The sequence below is a fragment of the Mus musculus genome, chromosome 7, assembly GCF_000001635.26.
Source record: "Mus musculus strain C57BL/6J chromosome 7, GRCm38.p6 C57BL/6J".
Taxonomy (NCBI): domain Eukaryota; kingdom Metazoa; phylum Chordata; class Mammalia; order Rodentia; family Muridae; genus Mus; species Mus musculus.
Window position 1 is genome coordinate 144617647 of NC_000073.6, and position 26144 is coordinate 144643790.

At 50.2% G+C, this 26144-nt stretch overlaps 1 protein-coding gene across 20 annotated transcripts in view; it reads right to left on the reverse strand.

Moving 5' to 3' along the window:
• Ano1 (anoctamin 1, calcium activated chloride channel) overlaps window positions 1-26144 on the reverse strand; it is a 163478-nt gene that overhangs the window by 29098 nt on the left and 108236 nt on the right. For 14 of the 20 annotated variants that reach the window (XM_006508463.4, XM_030241953.1, XM_006508459.4 and 11 more), the window contains 6 exons: window positions 20854-20918; window positions 19429-19563; window positions 15950-16110; window positions 4022-4104; window positions 1829-1840; window positions 1203-1274 (listed from right to left, as the gene is read on the reverse strand). In XM_006508463.4, coding sequence (XP_006508526.1) covers window positions 1203-1274; window positions 1829-1840; window positions 4022-4104; window positions 15950-16110; window positions 19429-19563; window positions 20854-20918 — 528 coding nt within the window. The remainder of the gene's footprint in view (window positions 1-1202; window positions 1275-1828; window positions 1841-4021; window positions 4105-15949; window positions 16111-19428; window positions 19564-20853; window positions 20919-26144) is intronic. The other 6 variants (XM_030241960.1, NM_001242349.2, XM_011241973.3 and 3 more) reach the window with 1 other exon arrangement.

The window sequence follows — 26144 nt, forward strand, 5'->3', positions numbered from 1 at the left end:
GGTGTGTTCACCAGCACATCTGGCCATGATGACTGTACACCACCACATCAGGCGTGTTTATTTTTTTCATTCTTGAGTCCTGCTCAATCCCTTTGGGGTATTCTTGGAGATGTACCTCCTTCCTGGCTACAAAACGAGCCCTGTACCTGCCTGCCTGAAGCCTCTGCTGTACCCACCTCCATGTAATTGTAAAGACCATACCCGGAGGCTGCTAGGTACCATAAGCTCTGTACATGGGACATGATAACAAACAAGGTAAGAAGAGCCCAGGGTTTGTCTTGTTACTCTAGAGGCTGAAGGGGCAAGGGTATCAGGAAAACCATGAGCATGGAAAAACATCTTCTAACTGTCTAGTACTGCCAAGTACCAACATGACCCGGAAGCCTAGAGGTCCTGGCCTGTCCCCCTCATGTGAAAACCATTAATAACGAACAGGTCAATGCTTTTAGAGGTATGCAGCGAGATGTGTGTTTTGCACATACAAGCTGCCAGTCAGAACAAAAGGCTTGGGGCAGTTTATCAGAAAAAGACAGAGGCCTGAAGCACATCACAACACCCACATCTGCTCCCTGTCCTATGTCCTAGATTCTAGGACATGGAGAAACAAGAAGCTCACAGACCCGGATCTACAAATGCTCCTAATTCATTCTTCAACACAGAACACAGGTTGCCCGGGGTGGGGCAGAGCCTTCCCAGCAACCAGATCTAGTGTGACATGTTTGTTGAAGTTGAGGTCACTTTCAGGATACACCAGGGGACAGTCTAGATCAGAGTTGGGCCAATTCTGCACCTTTGGTCCAATTTGGCCCCAGGCCCGTTTTTGTAAATAAAGTTTTATGGGAACACAGTCTTGCATATTTGTTTATCTTTTATCAATAGCCCTGTTCACACTATAGTGGCAAAGCTGAGTAGCTGTGGTATAGGCTTACATAGCTTAAATATTTACAATCTGAGCTAAGCTGCAGTCGGCAGAGAGCACACAGTATTTGTTGACACCTGTCTATACCTGGGAACATATAGTTTTTGCTGACTCCTGGACATACCTATAAATGTATAATGTTTATTGATTCCTGGTCATACCTGATAAACAATAGTGTTTGCTGACTCGCGATCATACCTCAGACACATAATGTTTGCTGACCCCTGATCACACTTTAGACACTCAGCATCTCACTGTGGGAAGTAAAGAGCAGAGCCTGTACCTCTTTGTTTCTGGATTCTTTTCTCAGTGACTTCTCTAAGACTCTGGCTTCATACTCTGCTCTGGGATGATCCTGAGAAAGACAGCAAGTGAAGAAAGAATGTATTAGTGTTGAGTCCCTCCACAGGAGTTGATGTATTTGCCTTTGGGACTCTGGGGACCAGTTCACAGCTGGCTGTCATATTTCCAACATTGAACTCCCTGAACTTGGCCTGAATCTCAGCCCTGGACTCCCCTTCTCCCTAGGAACCCCAGCTCAATGGAATGGCCAGAGGGTCTGGCTTCTGTGTCCTGCATAGGGTCTTGGCTATGCTAGGTTTCAATGAACACCCAGCTGTGAACTGACCCTCTGGAATATTCTGTAGAGTAGCCACGGGAGCCAAAAGAGATGTAGCAAAAGGCAGCAAGCACAGGCAGGCTGGAGGTGCCAGGCCTCGGGGAGCCGAGAGGAATTCAGCAGAAGGTGCTGGAAGGAAAGAACAGGTCAGGTGATACCAGGAGAAAGCAGAGCCCAGGTGAGAACCATGAGGAGCTGTCTGGTGGAAAGACAGGAGCGTGTGTGCGAAGGTCCCTCTCCCCAGAGATAGGCTAGAGGAAGGCAGAGTGACCAAAAAAATAATTTCAAACCTTGACAGCTTCCTGCGGGGAACCGGGAATAAAGACAAAAACAGAAAGAAGCATTACTGAGGTTGTCTGTAGAACCAGGATGGTGGCAATGTCCAGCAGAACAGAGGTCTGGATGCTTGCCATTTCAAGATGCCAGTTGTGCAAGCTTCCCACAATTCTCAGCTCAATGGAGAAGCACACAGAACAATGACCTGGTAGCCAACCTGGCCTTCAGACCACTGGATGGGGGTAGGAGGGTAGAGGCAGCCTCTTCACCTGAGGTCACATACCCCACCTGGACGGTGGTTGGCTGCCCATGGGATATAAGTGGCTTACTTTGGGGGATCCACTCAGGCCCACTGGGGTTGTATGCCTGGTATCCTCGGGGATACCTCTCAGAGATCAAGCCCTAGGGACCTTGGGGTGGTGGGGGTCAAGATGGGGGGTGGTGAGTTGTTCCCTTCAGCTTTCAGGACACCTTGGAAATGTGTCCACCAGGACAGTAAGACCCAGCTGGTGTTTCTTCTTTTGGAATTATCAACATGGAAACAGCAACCAAGGAGAGGGGCCACCTGGGGGTCAGTGAGCCCACTCAGGCCAGAGCTCCTCCTGTACCGGGTACAGAGTACCAATCATTTGTGAAACAGACTCACTGCAGAAGAGGACAGACACTGTTATGTGGGTGGGTGGCAGGTGAAGCCTGGTTGTGGTTAACCAAGTAACACTCTGGGAAGCTTTCTGTGTCCTGGGCACAGATATGCCCAGCAGAGACCTCCCCAGTCTGATCAAGTGAGCCTTGCCTCTCAATATCTAGGGGTCAGTAAAGGGCACTGGGAACAGAGATGTTAACCAATATATTGCAGGTTACACAGCAGTGGTGGTATCAGATCAAATGAAGTCAAGTACTGTGGTCCCAGAGCCCTGGATTATAACCATAACCTGGCTGCCAAGCTGGGAGCATAGAACAACATGGCTTCAGCATGGAGCAGAAGCCACCACAGGCTTCTTTGAAGGGTGCATGAGTAATGGCCAAGAGTAACCAGCAGACTGGGACTCCAGAGGTTGTGAGCTGTTTGAGTTTTATAAGGGTTTGTAAGTGGGGCTTAGTAGTAGCACTTGTCTACTGTGGTTCAAGCTCCAGAGAGTGGGAGGGAGGAAGGGGAGGGAGGAAGGGAGGAGGGAGGAAGGGGGAAGGGGGAAGGGGGAAGGGGCAAGGGGAAGGGGGAAGGGGGAAGGGGGAAGTGAGAGACAGATTTATAACACATCAAAAACATAAACGGGGTCTCACTTATAAAAGGAAAACATGAGAGGGGCATTGGCAACGCAGCTGAGATGGGACAGCATTTGCCTGCACAAGGCCATGGGTTAGATTCCTAGCACTGAATAAATCAGATGTGGCAGTATACGCCTGCCTGCGATCCCAACCGTCCAGATGTAGAGCCTGGAAGGTTGGGAGTTCAAGGTCATCCTTGATTATGCAGCGAGTTAGAGGCAGCCTCAGCTACAGTCTCAAAGGGGGTAGGGTGGGGTGGGGCATGCCACTAAGTGTGCCTCAGCCCTGTAACCCCAGCTGCTGGGAGGCTGGCTCCTGAAGACTGTACTGTAGAACAGAAAGGAGATGGCACGGTGCACCAGGCCATGGCCATGCCTCAGCTCGTGCAGGGAACAGCCTGCTCTACATCAAGGCTCTCCTTGATGACCCTAACAAGGGATTCCTGCAGGAGATGGCAGTCAGGGGATTCTGGGCAGACGTATTGTCCCTGACTCCAGGGCCATCTACCAGTGAGCAACTCCGCTTTGGAGCCCAGCCACATTTGCATTGAGCCAGTTATTAAAGGTTCTGCCAGGCTTCCCAACTTCCTCTGCTTGTAGACAGGGATTATTTGGATCGAGGACGGAGAGGAAGGCAGCCTGTGGATGGCAGTGACTCCCTGCCCACACCCCACAGCCGCAGATGTGATGAGGTCAGCATGGGGAGCCCTGGCCAGCACCCGAGCCCACACTCGTGGGTGTTATGTCTTTGGGAGCATGGAGACAGAAAACACTGGTAGATGGAAAACGGTTGCCCTGGCAACTGAGGAATACCAAAGCCATGAGTGGAGGAGCCACAGGAGCCGCGCCTGGGATCAGAGACCAGTCGGGACCTGGGGCGTCCACGTGAGCCAGAGGAGAAGGCAGAGGGGGGGTCTGGGTAGGACAGACACAGCCACTCACCTCCTCCTCCTCGAAGCCTGTGAGGTCCCATCGGTAGTTGAGCCTCATCTGCTTCCGTTTCCAGTGCTCCATGAAAGTGGCAGCTGTAGGATATTGGGAAGCAATCAGGGCCACTGGGCACCCTGGACGATGCAGAACCTGTCTCTTCCATGCCATGGGCTGAGCAAAGGCCAGGGCCACATAAGAAAACAGGTTTAGCCCTTTCACTGACCCTGCCTGGATATTGCTTTCCCACTTTGCAGATGAGGAAACTGAGGTAGATGTAAGCTCTGGCCAAGGTCCCTCGGCTAGGAAGAGAGGGCTAGACTGGCTAGCCTCTGACCCCGGATCTCTAGTAATATAGCTCATCGCTCTCAGGGACTCTGGGGCACAAGTGTTGGGGAGGTCTTGAGGTCAGAAAAGGTAAGGGTTAGCTAGACACTCACACTAGCATTGAGCCCTGCAGGCATCCCTTGTATCTGTCTGCTGACTGCACCACTGGCCACTGTGTCCCGTGTTCCATTTGTTTGTTTGTTTGTTTGTTTGTTTGTTTGCTTATTGAGAGGGTCCTGTGTACCTGAGGCTGGCTTTGAACTTGCTGTGTGTGGCTCTGATGGTTGGTTTTACTTGTCAACTTGCCACAATCTAGAATCACTTAAGAAAGGAGTCTCAAGCCAACTGACTGTGTAGATCAGACTGGCCTGTGGGTATGTCTGCAGGGGATTGTTTTGATTGTCAAAGACCACCCTGATTGTGAGCAGAACCACTTCATGGGCTGAGCCTTAAAATGTATAGGCAAAGAAGGCAAGCTGGGAGTAAGCCTTGGGAAAACCTGATTTTCCTGCCTCCACTTCCAGAGTAGACAAGTCTGGACCATCATACCTTAGATCTGTGTTATACACTTGACAAAATAACCAAATGTTTGAATGCCACCTCTTCTAGGGGATGCAGGTGACCCACACACACACTCCCCACTCCCAGCTCCGCTGTCCATACAAACCCAGTGTCAGAACACACCAAAGGCTGGAGAGGTGGTTCAGCAATTAAGAGCACTGGCTGCTTTTGTAAAGGGACCCAGGTTCAGTTCACAGCATCCACATGGTGCGTATAACTATCAGTAACTCCAGTTCCAGGGGATATGTTGCCCTCTTCTGACCTCTGAAAGTACTACACTCAAATGCAACCCATACATACACTTCAGTGTGTACACATACATATACATCTTAAAAGAAAACGTATCAGCCAACCCCTCACAGGATGCTACAGTGCAGGTATAGGTGGAGCATCTTCTAAGACTCAGTGTTGAAGTTTGATCACCACCGGGAGCTATGAAGACAGTGGAAGGTAATCCCACTGTGCTGTTCAGGGGTGGAGCCTTCAGGAGCCAATTAGCTCAGATAGGTCCCCAGGATGGAGCCTGGTGAATGAGGCCCCACAGCTCTGTGAGGAAAGGGAGAAACCTTTGCAAATGAGACCCTGTGCTGCCCTATGATATTGCCAGCACCAAGGCCATCCTCAGAGATGGGATCTTGACCTCGAACCTCCAGTACCATGAGCCAAAATGAACCTCTTTGCTCTATAAAGTGACCCCATCTCAGACATTTCATTGTTGTATGAAACAGAAAGGATACAGGATGGACCCCAGACTGCATTTGTTCCTGCCACCTTCCAGGACAATCCCTGTCTACGTGGGAGGCTTTTCTAGGTATTCGGGGCAAGAATAGGGCCTAACTCCTCTGTTCATCCTACATAGTGGGTACCTGGCCCAGACTGGTTCTCCACAGTATTCACTGATGGATAGGTGATTTATGAGCAGACAGCTTGCGAAGGCAGACACAACAGCTGAATGTTTGCTGTGCATACTGTCCCCAGAAAGTCAGCAGAGGGAGGGAGATGGTCATCAGAGCTTGAGATTCTCAGGCTGCCACATGCAAGATGCTGTGCTAAGAACTGCCATGCGGAGTACCTCTGTGAGGCCCTGCAGTGACTGGCCAGGGTTGATTTCCCACTGTCTCACAAAGGACAAAAATGAGGCTCACAGGCTGTAAATGGCTTGCCTGATAAGTGGGGACATCAAGACAGAAATAAGATGCCCCATTTGGGAATCCCAGTGGGGGCTTCCAGGAGTCAGAGCCATGAGGATATGGCCACAGTCCCAGGACAAAGGGAGAAGCATCCTAATGCCCTTTTTTACTACTTCAAACTATGCTGGAGAGATAGCTCAGTGGTTAAGAGCACTGGCTGCTCTTTCAGAGGACCCAGGTTCGATTTCCAGCATCCATGTAGTACCTTACAACCATTTGTAACTCCAGTTTCAGGGCACCTGATGTTCTCTGTGGATATCTGAAATATGTGCAGGCAAAACACACACACACACACACACACACACACACACACACACACACACACACACACACACAAATCTAAATCCTACTTCTAGATGAGACTCAAAGCTGAGGACGTAGGACCGTAAGAGCGGAGAGTTCGGTTCCCAGCACCCACACGATGCTCACACTCACCTGTAATTCCTCTTCTGCTCCAAGGGTTCACACATGTACATAACAGTCACAAACTCACATGAGCACACAGCACACATACAACTATATTAATCAAATCAAAACAACCCAAACCAAATGGGCCAACGATGTGAAGAGAGAATTCTCAAAAGGACACATACAAATGAGCAACAGGTTTATAGAGGGGCTCTGCCTTGCTCTCCAACAAGGGGACCAAAACCCACAATCACAACAACTCAAACAAAAGATAAATAAACAGGAATCAAAACTAAAAACAAAATCCTCCCTCACTACAGTCAGAGCAAGACCCCCCCCCCACACACACACACAGACACTAAAGACAAAAGACAAATGTTGGTCAAGTCACAAAGAAAGGGGAATATTTGTTTGCTTATGTCTGGTGGGAGAGGACTACATAATCTTAGCCATTGTTCAAAGCACAGGGGCTTCAGAAACCTCGGGCTGGAACCACCACACCATTAGTCATCCAGCTACTGGTGTCTATGCAAGGGCAGTGTCAGCATCGCCGAGGGAAGCACCCATGCATAGGACAGTGCTGTTCAGGGCAGCTAAGATGTAGCACTCAGCAAGCATGCATAAGTGGGTGGGTGGATGCAGAGCACGTGCTGGGTACATGCAGCTGTGCCTTAGACATAAGGAGGCAAAATTGTCATTTTTTATCCACAGTGGGACCAGAAACCATGATGAGATGTCCAAATATAGGAATGGAGGCTGAGAAGAGGGAGGTGCTGTCATCAGAGACCAGGAACAGAGGTGAGCAGAGGCTGGGTGTATGGACATGTGCAAGGCCAGGAACAGGGCTGACATTCCACAAGTGGGTGACCAATTATAGTCTTATATCATTGGATTCTGAGAGCTGGAAGTCAGGACTGTGGATGCCCTCAGCAGGGCTGTGATGCCTGAGGGGTCTGGAAACTTCAGTGTTGAGCTGAGGACACACCCAAGAATCCTTCCTTCAGGACCTGAGAGGGAGTAACCCTTTCTGTAGAACCCTCCCTTGCCTATGGGGAGGTAACAGGGGACAAGGGATTTGCTTGGGAAGTCTATGAGAGAAACCAGACCCCAGAAGAAAGACACCCCTCCCTGTCCTGGGATATGGCACCATGGCAGAGGCCAAGGTCACCTCCAACTGCCTCTGAAGTCCCTGCCCCTTATAGTGTTAATACAATTGGCTTTATCTCCAAGACAACACACCAAGACCTCAGGCAGTGAGTGTTAGATGGCTGGGCTCTGCCACTTACAGTCTTCTGCTCTGCACACCCAGCTCCCTTGCCTGTCAGCTGCAATCACTGACTGGCAGTAGAGTGCCACACTGCTGTGGAGGTGGGGTAACTTCGTGTCCACTAGCATCAGAGACAGAAGGAATGAGGTGCCACACTGTGTCACTTGGAACTGACTCTGGCTGACCCTTGGGTCTATGCTTAGTTACTTCACTCTAGTAATGTTGAGGGATGCTAGACCTCCTTAAAGGAAAAACAGTCAGGTCCTATCTTATATGTCAATCTATTCAAGCTTGCTTGCTCTCGCTCTCTCTCTCGCTCTCTCTCTCTCTCTCTCTCTCTCTCTCTCTCTCTCTCTCTCTCCCTCCCTCCCTCCCTCCTTCCCTTGTTCCCTCCCTTTTTCTCTTTTTTTTATACAGGGTCTCTCTATGCAGCTCTGGCTGGCCTGGAACTCACTTATATAGACCAGGCTGGCCTTGACCTCACAGAGTTCCTCCTGCCTCTGCATCCCAAGTGCTGGGATTAAAGGGGTGCACCCTCATGCCATGCTGAACACATCCTTTTGGCAGGAGGAAACAGTGAAGCAGAGAGGTTAAGCAATTTGCCTAAGGTCACAGCAGCTGGTTCCAGAACACTCTTTGCTTGTTTAAAGGGAGGTATGAGGGTCCTAATCCACTGGGATCCAGGCTGACCAAGACCCAACAACCCTCAACTGTGTTGAGAAAGAAACATTTAATATTAAAGTGGAAATTGCTGGTTTCTTTCATGTGAGCTAGAGGCCAGTACTGGCACTAGGGCGCTGGAGCTGGGCCTTCTGCACTTGGCCACAGGCCACATGGCACACATCAGCCGGGCTCTGTGCTGAGATGGAACAGAGGGTGAGACCATGCTCAGATGAGGCTGCAGGAAGGGGTCAAGGAGGCTCAGACAGAGGCAGGGTCAGACCTCAATGTTAGGCATCAGAGCAAGGGAGCAAAGTTCTTTCCACATGGGCTGAGCAAAGCCCAGAGGGGAGCCAACCACTCATCTTCCTAGGACTCCTATGGTCTTGATGGTGCTTGTTCTGGTGCTAACATCCCGCACCACACATACCATCACATACCAGCATCCTCCCACATGGACTCCCAGGGCCACTGCTGCTTGAATAATACACCTCACTTCATAGATACAAACTGAGACACAGATGCACTGGCGCCTCCTCTATAAATGGTGAGACCTGTACCCTGATCCTGTGACAGCAACATGGCTTGTGGAGGGGAAAAACTTCTTTATCCACACCGGGGCTGAGCCATGCATGGAATCCAAAATAGCAGGATCACCACCTTGGCTTGGAGTGCAGAGGCAAGTACAGCACAGGACAGACAGTGAGGAGGAGTCAAGCCAGGGCCGGAACAGCACGGAACCATAGTCCTGCTTCCTTCCTTAAGCATTTGTTTTGGCTACAGTGTGTTACACAATTGTCTTCACTTGGAGGATCCTGCACTGGATGGTAAGCGAGTCTCGGACCTGCCTGTATCAGACCGGGATGTGAGCTCTGTATGCTCCCAGAAGCCCTCTGGAGGGCCTGCTCTTATCATCCAGCTCTTCTGAAGGACACTTCCTATATCAGTCAGCACGACCTAGGTCAGGGATGGAAATGATGAAACGGTTCTATGTGGCCCCAAATATGAAAACATCTAAAACATTTATGACAAATCTTTACTTGGGCTCTGGGGATCTGAACTCAGGTCCTCATGTTTATACGAGTGCTTCTGCTGACCTGGCCACCTCCCTGTCTCCAGATTTTTTGTTTTTTGTTTTTAAATACTGGCTGAGCTCAAGGCTAGCATGAGATGATGGTATGTGCCATACCATGTGTGCATTAGTTCCCTGATAGACTTCTGTTCATGTAAATCCTGCATTTTTATGCTGTGGTCCCAACTTTCAAAGAGATGGTGTGGGAGGTGGTGCCACTGGGACCCTTGAGGGTAGAATAAGGAGCCCTTATTGAAGGGTTCCCTATTGTGTGAGGACATGGCCAGAGAGGGCACCAACACCCCAGGATCTGCTGCCCCCACAGGATCTGAATCTGGGATGTCTGGCCTTCAGGCCATGCAAAGAAATGGGGTATGCTCCCTGGATCGCTGCCTGTGATACCATTATTCCCATCAGGAGAGATGCTTGCTCGGTCAGGGCTCAGAGCTGGGTTTCCAGGGAGTTCCAGGGCCTGGGACTCCCCACTGCCTAACCTTCAGTGCAGACAATGGCATCCCTGCATTTTGATGTGGGTCACTGAGACCCAATCTACTCGCTACAGAAGTTCAGCTCACGACCCACCACTGGCCTTTTGATACCAGCCAACAGCTGCATTGTAACTTTCTCCACATCCCCTTCCAGCTTGAGGTGGTGGGGCCCAGTCTGGGACACCACCATCAAATCTCAGGCTCTAATCTGACATGTCATTCAGAAGTCCCTCCAGACCCTGCCACTGGGCAGAAAGCACCATCCTTTGTTCTGCATGAAACTGACAGACGACTGAGACCTGTGATTATTCTATAATGTCGGAAAATTGATGGTGGCAAATAGCTAAATGGGCTCAAAGTTGCTCAACGTGACATTTCATTACGAGCTTTAAGATGTCAGACATGGCAGGCAGGAGCCGTCGGAAGCCAGGATTGCTGAGCCCACGCTAGTGAGGCAAAGATTAAAGAGCATTTTTAAAGATTAAAACAGCAGTTCTGGGGGGACACTGAGCCCCACTCCTCATTGCAGCCAGCGGGGGAACAGTACCGCAGGCCTGCCATTGTGCAGAGCTGGGAACAGCTGGAGTGCAGGAAAAGAGCTCAATGGAAGGAGGGATTTGGGGAGAACTAATCCTTCCGAGGGTAATGAAAGGGTAATTGATGAGGGATTTGAGATCTCCGCTAAAGGCCCTTGACAGCTCACAGTGCAAAGGACCCAGGATGGCTTTTCCTGCTTACTTTACTACTTCCCGCAGCTCTCTCCTGTGGGCCCCTTCTTGTTTCTTTCCTTTGGACATAAGCTTCCTTTCTCTGATGCAAGGCCTCTTTCTCTCAAATGGGTGGGCGTGGAGCCAGCCAGTACTTGCTTCTCTACTTGATGGACAGGCACACAATGGAGACATGCTGGTGAGACCCCAGTCTCAGAAGAATGAAAGCTTCTAGCTGCTCTTCCTCAGGCCTGGCAGTGCTTTGAAGGTGCAGAGTAATGGGGTCTCAGAGAGAGGCCGCTGACAAACTCCCACCATCCTGGCTGGAGCAAAGAAATTCTGAAGAGACTCCTGGGCCCCTCCCTTCTGCCATCAGACTGTTCAAACAATGGAACTCAAGGAATTGGAATTTTCCCAGGAGTCTCATGCTGAGGAAGAGAAAAGCTGAAGCCTGGTGCCAGACAGAGGGGAGCTTGTCTCCCCAAGAGACCTCACACAGGTCTGAGAACTTGTCAGACCACCTTGCAGGAGAGACTGGAACTGAGACAGTGATGGGTCAGTGATGGGCAGGACCACACCCTGACCAGGACTCTTAGCTCTGCACTCCTCCTGCCCTCTGTTTAAACCTAAGCCTCGAGTCCTGACCCTAAAGACAGACTTGGGAGTCACTGGTGAACTCTTTGACCCTCATCCCAGTGTGGCTGCATTGAATGGCTCTCCTCTCTGATTTACACTGTTATTTATCCGTGTAATTGATCAATTGATGGTGGCTGAGCCAGGCTCAGGGTTACCTGGGCCCAGGCTGACTCTGACAGCACTTGGAAAAGTAGATGTTCAATGTTCAATAACAACTGGCTCATTCCTGCACCATCACACACAGGCATTTCATGAGAAGCCTCCCATTCCCAGCCTGAGAGCCATGCTGGGCAACCCCTTCCTGTGTGCCCTCACCACTGCTTAGGGCACACATCTGCTTTCCCAGGAAGGCACCTTGCAGGGGCTAGGAGAGCATTTGAATGTCAAGGTATGAACAGAGAGGAAAATGGGCAAATGGCCCCTGTCCCCAGAGAACAGGCATGAGTGTTCTTAGAGGTAGGCAGTCAGGCAGACAGGCAGGCAAGCAGGCTGGAGAGCTGCCCTCTGTTTCAACCTGTGTGATGTCTGGCAAACCACTTAACCTTTCTGTGTTTCAGATCCCTCATTAGAGAATATACCCAAGATGTCTGCAGGTACAGGGCAGCCCACCAACCTTGTTCAGCACACAGATTTAGGGTCTTGGGTGACAACACAGTAGGTCAGACACGGTATCTCTCTAAACTGCACATCAGCCCTAGAAGTTGCTCTTTGGCAAGCTCCCTGAAGGATTCTGAAATGGCAAGTCCTACCCTCACTGGGAGGAAAATGGGCAAATGGCCCTTGTCCCCAGAGAACAGGCATGAGTGTTCTTTCTAGTCATCTTCATTAGGGTGACACCAAAACATGGCAGGTGAGTGCATACACACATATGCACACACACATGTATGCATGCACACACATGTACACACACACATGCACATGTGCATGTGCACGTGCACACAACATACAGACACACACACTCAAGCATGTTCAAGCGCACATGCATGTGCACAGGTACACATGTGCATACACATGCATGCACACATGCACACTCACACGCATAGGGTCTATTCCTACTACTACATAGCTGCCAGAGGGAAGCTGAGGTAATCCCTCAGCTGCTATGCATATTGCTAGGCCAGTGAGATAGTAAGCAAGCTGGACCAATGTGACCAATCTGGCAGTGTTCTATGCTTGTACTGGGGCTTGGGGTGTCACTGTGGGGTGGCCCTAGGTGAGCAGTGTGTGCTCTAGCCTGGGGCAGCAGCAAGGAGGCAGGAATGAGAGAGTATGAGAGAAATGGTGTCAGAGGGACGGAGTCTGTACGGCCATCGCACACACCCCCTGATCCTTATACACTCGAAGCAGAAGCAAGAAGAGTAGGAGTTCAAGGTCATCCCTGGCTATAGATCAAGTTCAAAGCTAGTGTCAGCTTCACGGAACCCTGTATTTAAAAAAAAAAAAAAGTCAAAAGTAAGAAAAAAATCTTTAAGAGGCACCAGGTGCCACCTTCTTTGGAACAGGATACAGAGTAGGGACGACAGGTCTCTGCAAAGGCAAGATGGATGACTCTGTACACATGGGTGAGTCCACGACAAAGGAGGTGTTACCCACTACCTGTGACAGACTTCATTCACTGTTGGTGAACACTTCCCACCCTCAAGGCTAGGCCATGTGGGTGGCACTTCGGTGAGGACCCTTCAAGAACCTTTAGGGCTGGGGCACAGCTCAGTGATAGAACCCAAGCTTAGCCCCTATGAAGCTGGCTGCAGGAAGCTCTAGTTCCAACCCTAGCACAGCCACCAAACAGACAAACAAACTCAAGGTCTGCTGTGGCAGGTTGTGGTTTCCATATTTGGGTTGCAGCCAAGTCGCTGTCTCTGGAGAGCTCAGAAATGATTTAGCTCAAATGAAGTGTGGGGTCACACAAACACCTCCCCTCCATCGGAGACCTCCTTCCTCCTAGAGGAGCCTCACCCTAGAGGTTGCTGCTCAAGCTCTGAGGGAGGCTGAGGCTCCAGAGGCTCCTCTCCTACCTTTCCTCCTAGAATTCTCCAGGGAGAGACTTCATGGTCAGACACAACCTCGAGGCAGATCCTCCCAAGGTGGGTAGCGGTGCACCCTGGGAAATGTGATGAACCCAAGTACCCTGAGGAGCTGATGTCCATCTCAGAGAATGCTCTGGCCACTGTCCTCCATTGCAATTGAGTCCCTCCTGACCAGTCACTGTAGAACTTACTCTGTCATTTATGGCCTCTGACTCAGTGTAAGGCAGGAAAACATCTATAACATGGTAACCCAGAGTGTTGGCTTCTGATTCCTCCTAGCAAGAACATGAAGTTCTTTAGAGCAAGTCCCTGCTGACCTCTCTAAGATCCCCTGACACACTCCCACCCATTTCCTGCAGCAGCAGGTTCCTTCAGTGTCCTGCACCTCACCCCCAGGGCTTTTGCACATGCTGTTTCCTTGGAATCCTAGTTGTTAAGACTTAAGAGCACTGAACCCCATTGGGCTTGCTTCTTGTGGTTTCTGAGGTGGTGAATACTTGGCAGCACCCCTTACACACTGACTGGTAAGTCTCTTTAGAGACTCTGTCAGCCATAGGACCTCAATGATCACCCTGTTGCTGCCTCCAAAGTTCTGAGGTTACAGGTACACAAACAAACACACTTTAAAACAAACAAACAAAAAAACAGGGATACTAGGGATTTGAACTCAGATCCTCAAGCTTGCATAACAGGAGTTCTTATCTACTGAGCTGTCTCCAAAACCCCACTCTGTGGGCACTCTCATAGGCATTTTCCTAACCCCACCCCCAACCCAATAGTTCAATGTGTTCAGTGGCAGCAACCATTCATAAAAGGTGTGGAACGTGGGCTGAGACTGTGCCCACGGCCTGCCTCCTCTCACCACATTCCCAGCTTAGAGACAGACGAGGAAGCTGAACTTAGAGCTCAGAGTCTCAGTGAACACACTGGGCTGTCCAGTGGCTTAAGACATGGCACTGAATAATCTGCCAGGCCCACCACTGGGACTTTTACCCACTGCACATCTTCACTGCTGTCTGCATGCCTGCCTCCTAACCATGTAGCTCAGTCTGACTCTGAGGACGTTGGTACCAAGAAGGAACCCTTAGACTGGGGCCTTCAGGCAGAGAGAAAATGTGGGCTGCATTAGATCCAGGTGAACAGGAGGTTCTGGTACATCTTTGGCCACGTTTCCCTCTTAGTAAGGTGCTTGTCTGACCAGCACAGGCTAAGATGACATAGACTGGGAAGGGACCCAGAATTACCCCCTTGGTCTACTATGGCTTCCCACAGCCAAGAGTGTTCAAGGCTGTCCTGGCCTTTTTCCTGCCCTGTAACCCATCAGCCAGTTGAGTCCAGAGGTGATAAAGTAGGCCCTCAAATGCTACCTATAAGGTTATCATAGCTCAGTTCACAAGCTTTCTGCCTCTTCTAGGCAGCCTCTCCTAGGTGATCCTGCCATTCTCTTCCAAGACTTTTCCTTTCAGCTGGGAGCCCTGGAGGTGCATGCTCAGAGCTTGCAGGCAGTATGGGAACCAGCCACCCCTGTGTGACTCATATATCCCCTGCTGGCAAGGCTGTGCAGAGTCCTGCTTGCAAAGAAGAGATCTGCCTCATTTGCTATCAGAATCATCTATGGAAGGCCTGGGAGCTGGCTGGGGGTAAAAATTTTGCTGTGTAAGCATGAGGACCTGCATTCAATCCCTGCAATCTATAGGAAAAGCTGGGTGTTGGGGCATGTACTTGTAATCTCAATGCTGGGGAGGCAGAGACAGGAGGATCCCTGGAGTTCCCTGGACTAGATGGTCTAGCATTACTTGGTGAGTTCCAGATCAGTAAAAGACACAAGGTGGGGCTGGTGAGATGGCTCACTGGGCAAAGGTACTTGCTGCCAAACCTGACAATCCAAGGAACCCTTGGGGCCCATGTGGTGGAAGGAGAGAACCAATGTCTGAATATTGTCCTCTGACCTCTACACATGTGCTGTGGCTCATGTGCACCTCTCTACATGCATACAAGACAGATATGAATAAATGTAATCCAGAGTCAGACAAAACCCCCACACGGACAGTGGACAAGGACAGTGGCCAACTGTCCTCTGCCTTCCACATACATGTGAGCACATGTGCACCAACACACACGCATACACCACCACCACCACCACCACCACACCTCGTCCTCGTCCTCCTCCTCCCCTTCTTCCTCCTCCTCCTCCCAGCTTGTCTTCAAAGCTGAAGTCTGGGCCCCAGACTATGACAGCTGGGGTTAGAGTCTCTATAGGGAACAGCTAGTTGTCCCTAACTCTGATCAGGCTCAGGCTTGAGGACTGTAGTTTAATTTTGCCATTGCTATTCAGAGCTGGGTGACCTCAGACAACTTGTGACCCTCTGGATGACAAGCCACAGCAGGATTTATCAAAGCCTGGGCTATATTGACACCTTTCAGCCGGGTTAGAAGATCCTTGCTCATCTGGGATTCAGTGCAGACATGTGGCCATCAGGTACACTATGTGACCCACCTTCACACCCAGTACACAGACCCGTGAACCATCGGGCTCAGAGTCAGAAGAGTGTGTTCCTGTCCCTGCAATGCGGGTGGCATGGGCTGAAGGTTCCACTTACCCCAGAGGGCCATAAACACAGAGAAGAAGACGGTGGCAGGGTTATCAAAAAGGTGACTGGCACGGGCTGTGGCACAGGCTGAGCTCATCTTCCAGTAGCTGCAGGTCTTGTCACACAGAGGACACATGGTGATGTTGTATCTCTGGTCACACATCTCCATACTGTAAGACAGAGGTAGCCTCAGGTTCCCAAGTGGCCTCAAGTCCTCAAGTCCCAGTCCACTTTTCAGGGTCAATGGAGGGCGTCCCTGGCAGTCATAGGTGTATTGGCTAGCTGTGGCCACTCTATCACTTGACAACCCTCTCTATCCCTGTCACATGCTTTACAGGCATGGGACCCATGTCTGACCATGAGTTTCAGGGCCCTAGGTTCCATTCAATATCCTTGACTTAGGCTCCCATGTTTTGGGGGGAAGGGTCATGGATCATCACCTTGAACAGAACATTGATAGAGCCAGCTCTGGAAACACACACTCATGTCCACATTTCTCTTGGGGCAGAAAGAGGCATCTGAGTGTCCTCTCTGGAGTGAGCCTTGGATGGTTACCTTGGGTGATACCTGAGGTCAATACTCCTGATACCTGTATAGCACAGGACCCCCAGGTGGCCTCCCTATTGTCCTCAGGACCCCAAAGCTGTGCTACGTGCATAGAAGCAAGTTCTTTCTATGGTCAGGCTCAGAAGCCCAAGGGAGGGATGGGGTGAACTGCAGCCAGGAGGCCTCACTTTGGCCAGACCAATGCTGAGTGACTGTCTGGTGGCACTGGGCATCATGCCATGACCCTTACAGGGCACACTGGACAGCTAAAAAGGTGGAGAAAGGGTACCCAGCACTTCTCTCTTTGGGTGGCTAGGCTCAAAGGAGCATGCCCCAGGTTCCCAAGTACTCTGAGGGACTCACTTGGGAAACAGGGGAGGCTCCAGGTCCTGATGAGCGAAGCACACAGGCTCAGCTTGGCTCTGAGGCAGTGCTTCTGTAGCTGAGGAGCTTTGAGGCCAAGGCACTGGGCCCTTCCTTGCTCATGCTAATACATCCTGAAGTTTACAGTCTTCAGCTGAAGAGTGGGGTTGGGGTTGGTGTTAATCATTAATCTGAAGGTGTCCCCTGATCTGGACTGGCACTGGGAGGCTATCCTAGCTTCACAGATGGGAGCAGGAGCTCAGAGGGGGGGAAAAAGTAAATTCCTTAGGGCCATACAACATGGTGGGAATTAAAGCCCGATCTTGGAACGAGAGCCCTGGGCTTGGAATGGCTCTTGGGGTCACAGGCCCTGCTGAGCTCAGGTTTCTAGTCTGTGTTCTGCACTGTCCTGTACTCCGTGACTATGATCCAGTTCACTAGCTTCAGGCTCAATGTCTGTGGAAAATGAGGAGAGGGGCCAGAATACTGCCCTCTAGCCACAGCCTACCCCGAACTTTCCTTCTTTCAAACTTGGACCAGACCCTGACCTATAAATAGATGCTCAGGCTGGAACGACCATTCCCAGGGGGCAGATGGCCATCCGGGAGAAAGCTGAAGTGAGTTTTTGCTTTTTGCTTTGTTTTTCAGATTTCTGGGTCCATATGAACTTGTGCACATATTTGTGCTGGCTCTCTGGGAACCCCCTCTGTGCCCAAGGTAGAGAACGCCAGATCCATTCTTTTTGAGCAGCAAGGAAGCTGGTCATTCACAACGGATGTGAAGTTGAGGACAGGCTAATGGCCACCAAGACAGTGGTTTTGGGGTTTCTGGGGAGATATGATATACGCATGCACATGTGGGAGAAAGGAGGGCACCCAGAGGAGAGGGAGGAGACATAGGCTCTGGAGCCTGAGGTTCTGAGTTCAAGTCTCAGCTCTGGCACATGTGTGCAATCTTGGGAAGGGTGCTGAGTCCTATGCCTCAGTTTCTCAGCTTTCCTAGATGAACTGAGTGTAAGAGCACAATGCTGTTAGATTGCTGGGAAGGTGAAGTGACATGGACCAGCATGTGTGTGACCTTTTCAGGGGCCAGTACAACCCGGCTCTAATGTGGCCACTGCTGTCACCAGCCTCTTGGGGCCTTAAATTAGCACAACATTACCGGATGCCCAGGATCTGTGAGGCCCACTTCTCTCTTCAAACTGAGACCAGTGAGTAGACAGAATGATCCCAGTTGTGACCAGTCTGGTCTGAGCCCCTTACCCTAGGAACTGGTGGGTAGGAGGCTATTCCTGCTGGGTCAGCTGTGTCCCAGGGCCATGCTGTCTGCTTGGCTCAAGACTGGGGAAGGCTAGAGGGTCTGAGGACTGGCCTTAGGCACAGGGAGTGCCAAGGTCCAGTTCCACTCGCCTGCCTGCCTATGTGTCTCTGTGGCTTTAAGCTGTCCTCCTTGCCAGCCTCAGCTTCCAATGCAAATGCCAGCAGCGAACAAACAGCTTCTTTTTGGGGGCTTTAAGCCCAAATCAAGAAACACAGCCTGGAGGTCCAGTACTCAGAGAGGACTGGTGGGGCAGGGTATACAGGGTGGTTGTCACTGGCCACCCCTTCCCTGTGACCTCAGTCTGATCTGACAGACTCCAAGGGGGACTACATGCCTCTGGCTGCCATGCAAGATCAACTGGGGCAGAGGCCAAGGTTGGACAGGCCTGGGCATTGTCTGTGCCCCTAGATGATTACTGTTTGCCTTTCTGACCATGTGATCTAAGGAGGCTGAGCTGCCAGAGTGAAAAACCTCGGTGCCTCCTCTAGGGAGTCCACACCCTGAGCGAGCAGAGCCCCCTCTACTCAAGCACATCATGGCAATACCTCTACTCCACTTCCTGCTTCTCACAAGCTTTGAGTTCTGGCAGTTGACAGGGAGCCTTACACACACCAAGTCTCAGTCATTTTTTCATCTGTCCCATCAGCAAATCCCAGCATGCACTGCATTATCTTTGCATTACAAATCCTTTAGTTATCCATGTAGAGGCAGAAACAAGCTTTCTTTTGCTTGAGAGAACTGGGGAGGGAATCCTGGCAAATGGAATAGCAGATGCCTTATTTACATATTAAAACATAGAAGGGGCTGAGAGATGGCTCAGTGGTTAAGAGCACTGGCTCTAGAGTCCCAGCCCATATGATAGCTCACAACTTTCTGTATTTCCAGCTCCAGGGGAATCTGTGGCTCTCTTCTGGCCTCTGTGGGTTTTGCACACACATGGTACACATAGACATGCAGACAAAACATTCATATACACAAAATTAAAGCATCACACAGCAAAATTGGCTAGATATAGGTGGTTTGTTGTTGGTTTTTTTTTTTTTTTTTTGGTTTTTTTTCTTTGGTCTGACGAGATCCCACCTCTTCCCCAGCTGACAGAAACCAAGTTCTCTACTGACTGAAAACAGTGCTAATATTCCAACCTTCAACCCCATGCCAGAGCAGCACAGATGCCTATGGGGTCGAGCCAGCTCTGGTCCCCTGTGTGACCTCAGGACACAGGTATCATGTCCTCCACAGAGCCCAGGATTGCTGCCTACCTGGGGATGTTTTCGTCCACAGTGGCACATCCATAGAGAAAGACAATGACACCCACGATCGAGGCAGGGATGAGCATCTGGGTGTAGGCTCCAAGCCAGGCAAAGTACAGGCCAACCTTCTCACCAAAGTATTTCCTATGCCAAGAAACAAAGGGATACACTCACACCCTAGACCAAGGGACATATCATGTCCCCCACCCCCAGGAACAGCCCAGCTGTGCCACTGTTTTTCCCGAGAGTCAGAGTGTGAGGCTCTAGTACACCCCCCATCCGACATAGGTCTTGTCTCTGTTTGTTCCTCCTTACCTATTTTTCTTTATGTTTCAGTAATAAATTTGAACCAAGGGCCTCACAGATGCTAGGCCAGTGCTCTCCCACTAAACTATAACCCCGAACATATTTATATTCTCTCTTTCTCTCTTCCCTCCCTCTATCCCTCCCCTGCTCTTCCCCCCTCCTCTCATAGAGCAGGCTAGCCTCAAGTTCATTATATAGCTGAGGATGACCTTGAACTTGTGACTCTCTCTTCAGTTTCCAAGTACTGGTATTACAGGTAGGAACTGCCATGCCTGGCTTACACCATGTTGAGCATGGAACCTAGGGCACAGGCATGCCAGGCAGGCATTCTACCAGCTGAGCTGAATCTCCAGCCTCTTTTGGGGACTGGATTTTTCTCTATAGTGCAGCTGGCTTTGACCTCACTATATAGCCCAGGTTGGCCTTAAATTCCCATTCTTCCTGCCTCAGCCTCCCAAGGACTGGGATTGTCTATATGTCACCAGGTTGGACTTTGTCACTCCTCCCTGCCCTAGGGAAGAGTGCACTTCTGTTTGTGAAGCCCTCAGTGGTAGTCCAGGTGTGTCGCCATGGTTGTAGGTTCCATCGCAAGCCCCATTCAGTGTAAGCAACAAATGAAACTTGGTCAGAGACATCAGGCAAACCCTCCCACCCCCATAGAGTCTGTTAGTCCTCCCTAGCTGACATGAACTGTCACCATTCACATCCTCATCCATAAGCCCCCACAGAACTCAAAGCCCAACTGGCTGCCCAACCTATTGGCCTCTCAGGCTGTCCTGCAAATCCTCTCAGACCTTATTACAAATTCTCACACACTGAGGCAGATGCTTTTTCAGGTGATCTCAGCAGCTGCCTTGGTGATCAGGTTGAGGAGGACTCAAATAGAGTCAGTGGGCATGGTCAAATGCTGGCCATCCAGCAGACATAACTAGGCAGTGTCACAAAGCCTACTTAAGCTGCCTTGCTTCAGGGAGATTCAATGGCCCACATAGCCTCTGAATTCAAGCAGGTTCCCAGGTGGCTGAAGATTTGGAGCAGTTGACAAGCCCAGAGACTTTATAATCCTGACACAGCCTTGAGTCTTGCTTCACATAGACACTGGCTAAGAGGCCAGGTACCCCCACTTACCTGACCAGGTCAATGGGCTGGTATTTGTAGAAGACTCCGTAACTTGCCCATTCCTCATACAGGAGCTGGGGAGGAAAGAATGGGGGGAAGTTGGTGGAGAGGTCTCTCTCTCTCTCTCTCTCTCTCTCTCTCTCTCTCTCTCTCTCTCTCTCTCTCTCCCCTCTCTCTCTCTCTCTCCAGCTGCAGGGTCTCTTATGACAGGGTAGAGTGGCCCGAATCCCAGAACAGCTATCTGTGTACTGTTATTGTGGAGCTGCCATTGTTACTCACACTGTGTCCTAGAAGAGTGTCTGGGTTTCAGTTATCCACTCCTTCCTTCCTTCCTTCCTTCATTCAACAAATGCTTAGGGAATGCCAGGGAGGGGACTGGCATTATGGATTCAGGTGGGTGTGGGAAAGATGTTTCTAGAAGGTTATGGAATCTCAGCTTTTCATGACTGGATTGGGATTTCACCTACGACAACTGACAAGAGATCACTTGGGTCAGATACCAAATAGTTTATTATCTAAAATGTGTCAAACCACTGGGGTTCAAGCAGAGACGCATGGATGGTAAACTTGAAAGAGAATCTCCTGGCATACAGAGATAGCACAGGATTCATCTCCAGAGACAGGCTGCTGAATTAACGCCTGTTGTGAAAGAAAAGAGACCAGGGCTGGCCAGGTGGCTCAGCATGCAAAGGTGCTTGCCATCAAGCTTGGTAACCTGAAGTCAGTCCCTAGGGCATGGTACAAGAGAACTGACTCCTACAGTTAGTCCTCTGGCCTCAACATGTGTTCTCTCTCTGTCTCTGTCTCTCTCCCTCCCTCTCTCCTGCTGCACAGTCTCTCATGATGGGACAGAGTGGCCCAAACCCCACACAGCTGTCTGTGTACTGTCACTACCACTGTGCACAGACTGGGTGTAAACGGGGCCCAGAGAACCTCCTTGGCACACACCCTCCATGCCTAGCCTGGCAAGGAATTACCAGGCAATGGACTGTGTCCCCACTTCCCAAGGGGGTCCCATATCAGAGCTCCTCAGCCAATCTTCATGGGACAGGACTGTCAGGTCCTCAGTTATCCTTCCTCTATTGACAACAGAATATTAATTGAGAGGAGACTAGGTAGGAATGGCTGTGTGGACTCCCATGGTCCTTGTCTCTTCTCTTACTCTGTCGCTTGTCATGTGTCTTCTTTCTGTAATGTTCAACTCTATTTATGTATTTAAATTATATACCTCTGGCTCCCTCCCTGCCCCTGCCATGTGTGTGTATATGTATGTACATGTCCGTATGTGTATGTGTGTGTGTCCCCGTGTCCAGGTATGTGTAAGGCCAGATGGCAGCCTTCGGTGTCATCCTTAGGAAGGCCATCCACCTCTTTTGATCCCCCATTAGTCTGGAGCTCACCAGTTAGACTGGCTGTCCACAATACCCCAGGGCCCTCCTGTTTCTCTTTGCAAGCTGCCATGTTGACTTATTTTCCACACAGGTTCTGAGGATTGAATTCAGGTTCTTGTGCTTATGAGAGAAGCACTTTAGCAACTGAGTTTTCTCCTGAGCCCCTTAACATTCAAATTTAAAAATGAGGGTGGGGTGGGTCTCTGTACTCAGGTGTTATACATCCATGAAAACATCATTCCAGATACTCTTAGGGACTGGACATGTGGACTCCCTGCATATGTGCAGCCCTGAGTCTCATGTGGGTACTAGCAGCTGGGACCTCTTGAGAGGACCTTTTGAGGTCACATAGTTGGGGCCCTGCCTCCAGACACCATGGATCTTTGATGGAGCAGAGCAGTTGCTATCTGCGGGTAGGAAACTCAGCTAGTCATCTTATTGGCTATCTGAATGCCCCTGTTGGTTCAGTCTCCCATAAGCAGCGGTGGGTCCCATGCTGCCTGAGATGGTCTCAACTCAAAGGTCCAGGGTAGAGGGGGGAAGATTGATTCATGTGACTTTTTTTTTTTTTTTTTTTTTTTTGGAGACAGGTTTTCTCTGTGTAGCCCTGGCTATCCTGGAACTCACTTTGTAGACCAGGCTGGCCTCAAACTCAGAAATCCGCCTGCCTCTGCCTCCTGAATGCTGGGATTAAAGGCATGCGACACCATGCCCGGGTTTCATGTGACTCTTTAAAGGTGAAAGACAGGTAGGGCAGCATGATCTCCACTTGGGGGTTCCTTCTATGCCAGCCTGCCTATCTGTCTGTCTGTCTATCTATCTATCTATCTATCTATCTATCTATCTATCTATCTATCTATCTATCTATCCATCCATCTGTCCATCCATCCATCTGACCTCTTTTTGAGACAGTACTAGAGGTTGTCCATGACTTTGCTGTGTAGCTGAGGATGACCTTGAACTCTTGGTCTTTCTGCCTTTAACTCCTGGATAATAATTAGGATTGCAGGTGTAGCTACCATGTCTGTTTATGCAGTACTTGGGAATGAACCCAGGGCCTTGTGCAGGCTTGGCAAGCACTCTACCAAAGGAGCTGCGTGACCAGCCTCTTCCTGACACTCCTTCTGCAGCTCTGTGAATTAACAATTGTGTGTTTCATTAACAGGCAATCCACATACCTCCAGGAAGCAGGGTAGAAAGCAAGGGAAAGCCAGAGGCAATTGAGTAGGGGTCCCTGCTGGGAGGCTGGGACTTGCCTGCCAGTTCCCTACCAGCATGGCTGTCTCTGGCCCTAAGGTCCCAGGGCTGACACAGGATGAACACCACTACATTCTCAGAGAGGCTTCCCGGTAGGAACTTGTAAGGAAGTGTAACCATGCCTGAGCCAGGGCAGATTTAGGGAGCCCTAGGCAGACCTGCTTCTGTCTCTTCTTTGCACCAAAGGCTAGCTAAGGGGTGCTCTTTCCTCTTGGGTCACTGTAGGAGCCTGATGGCTCATGTGTGTCACTATGACCTGCACAGGCTATACAGACATGGCAGAAGGCTACAGTTTTATCCGGAGAGCAACACAGGCCACCAGCAAACCTTGATGAATCAATACTAACCTCTTGTCAGGTGACCAGCCTCTAGCTCACCTGTACCATATTGCTCTGTACCATAACCTGATGGCAGCAGGGGTCAGGGGATACTCATCAGAGGAGAAGGCAGGAGACCAGGGAAAGAGACTTGGGGTATGAGGGGAAGGACAAAGAGAGAGGCAGGGGATGCAGCTGAGAGGAGAAGGAAGGGAGGGAGGGAAGCATGGGGGTGAGAGACAGAAAGAGGGAGAGGGAAGAGGAAGGAAAGCAGAGAGAAGGTGGGAAGGGGGAGGGAGGGAGGCAGACAGATGGGTGAGAATTTACAAGCTTCTTGGAAATAAAGTGTTAAATCTGGAGAATTGAACTTCATGTAACCACTGTCAGGGGGTCTGGCTGGCCTGTGTGGCCTCTGCAGGCTCATCATCGTTCTGACAGAGGTTGGCAGACAACACTGAGCTTTCTCCATGAGTACCACACTGTGAACTCTTCCTGCTCTGAGGAAACCTCCCTCACCCTTTGCAGTCAAGCAAGCGGCTCACAGGGAAATTCACTAGCATGGGAGTAGCCTGGGGGGCCTCTTTAGCCTCAGTCAGCTCAGGAGGAGTAGGGCTTAGGGTGGATGGGCTGTGAACTGCAGCAGACATGGTCAGGCTGGGGACCATCTTTGCTATCTGATAACAGATGAATAAACAGAGTTCGGATTCATTTTCCATATTTTTGTGGTTCTTAGTCCAGGACAGAGACGGGGCAGACTCGCTCAAACCACATCTGTACATCTCCCATGATGACAGAACCCCTTCCTTAGTGGTCTGGTTGACTCTTTATCTGTGGGACTCTGACTGGCCTTGGGAGGATCCAGCAACTGGACGTGTATATGTATGTGTATATGCATATATCCACTCAGGTGTTATGTCCTAGGCTTAATTAGCATTTGCCTTGGTGTAGATCAGAAGTTGCCTGTGACCCTGGGGGAGGTTGGCTAGAGGCCCCCAGTGACTATGATCCAGACAGCAAGTCTGTGCTGAGCCATGCTCACACCCAACTCTGGCAGAAACCTCACTGCCACACTGCTCGGCCCAGGAAAATGTCCTGGCTACACCTTGTTTCTTTGGTCCTCTCAGGTACCTGGGGTCAGGTTCTGGGGGTTCCCATTCATCCAATTCATCTAACAATCCATCTTTATACCCATACACCCACCCACCCACCCATCCATCATCCATCTATTTATCCACAGATATAATGGGAATAGCAAAGAAGCAGCCATAGATTTTGTCACAGAAAAGGGAAAATTTTCATTCAAACCAAGCCACTTTAAAATGGAGCCATCATGGGAGAACAGAGGTTCTGGGACAGGATCAAAATACTTACTATAGCTTCCCCTCTTCCTTCCATCTATCATATCTACTCACTGACTCACCAACTTACCATCCACCCATCCATCCATACACCTATACATTCATCCACCCTTTCATCCATCCATGCATCGGTCCCTCTATTCATCTATCTATGTATCCATCCACTCATTCATCCATCCATCCACTCACTCATTCATCCATCCATCTACTCATCCATCCACCTACCCATCCATGCATCCATCTATCCATCCATCCATCCATCCATCCATCCATCCATCCATCCATCCATCCATCCACTCATTCATCCATCCATCTACTCATCCATCCACCTATCCATCCATGCATCCATCCATCTATCCACTCATCTTTCTCTCCACCTACTTATCATCTATCCATCCTTATTTTCCATCTATCTGTCTACCCACTCCCCATCTATCCATCTACTCATTCAACTATCCTGAGGTATACCCATCTCTCTACTTATCCATCCATGCATCCATCTTTCCACCCACCCACTTACCCACTCATCTATCTGTCCAACTAATGACTGCCACCCATCTAACATTTTTTTTTGGCCAGGCCTTGTACTCTTTGCTGGGACATAAAATTCGCTGGAGTGTGGAGTGTTCCCAGCAGAGTTAATAGCTGGGCCTGGACAACCTGGAGCTGTGTTACTGGACCTGGCATTCAGCAGAGCCAGGAAGTTATCTGGATAAGTAATAGCTATTCCTGGCATGGTGTGACTGTCAGCTGCATCACTGGGACCAGCATGATGGCTGGTATGGCTGAAGCTCTGAGGAGAGTAGGGGGCTAGGATGGTGGAGACAGAACGAAGTGGCTGTTGTTCATGAAAGAAGGACCTCAGCCAAGAGGTCCACAAAGAGTGAGGGGGTGGACTCTGAGCCCAGAGCTTCTAGAACATGGGGTAGACTGTGCTTTTCCAGCAGGACTGGATAAGGGAGTTCAGAGGGTCATGG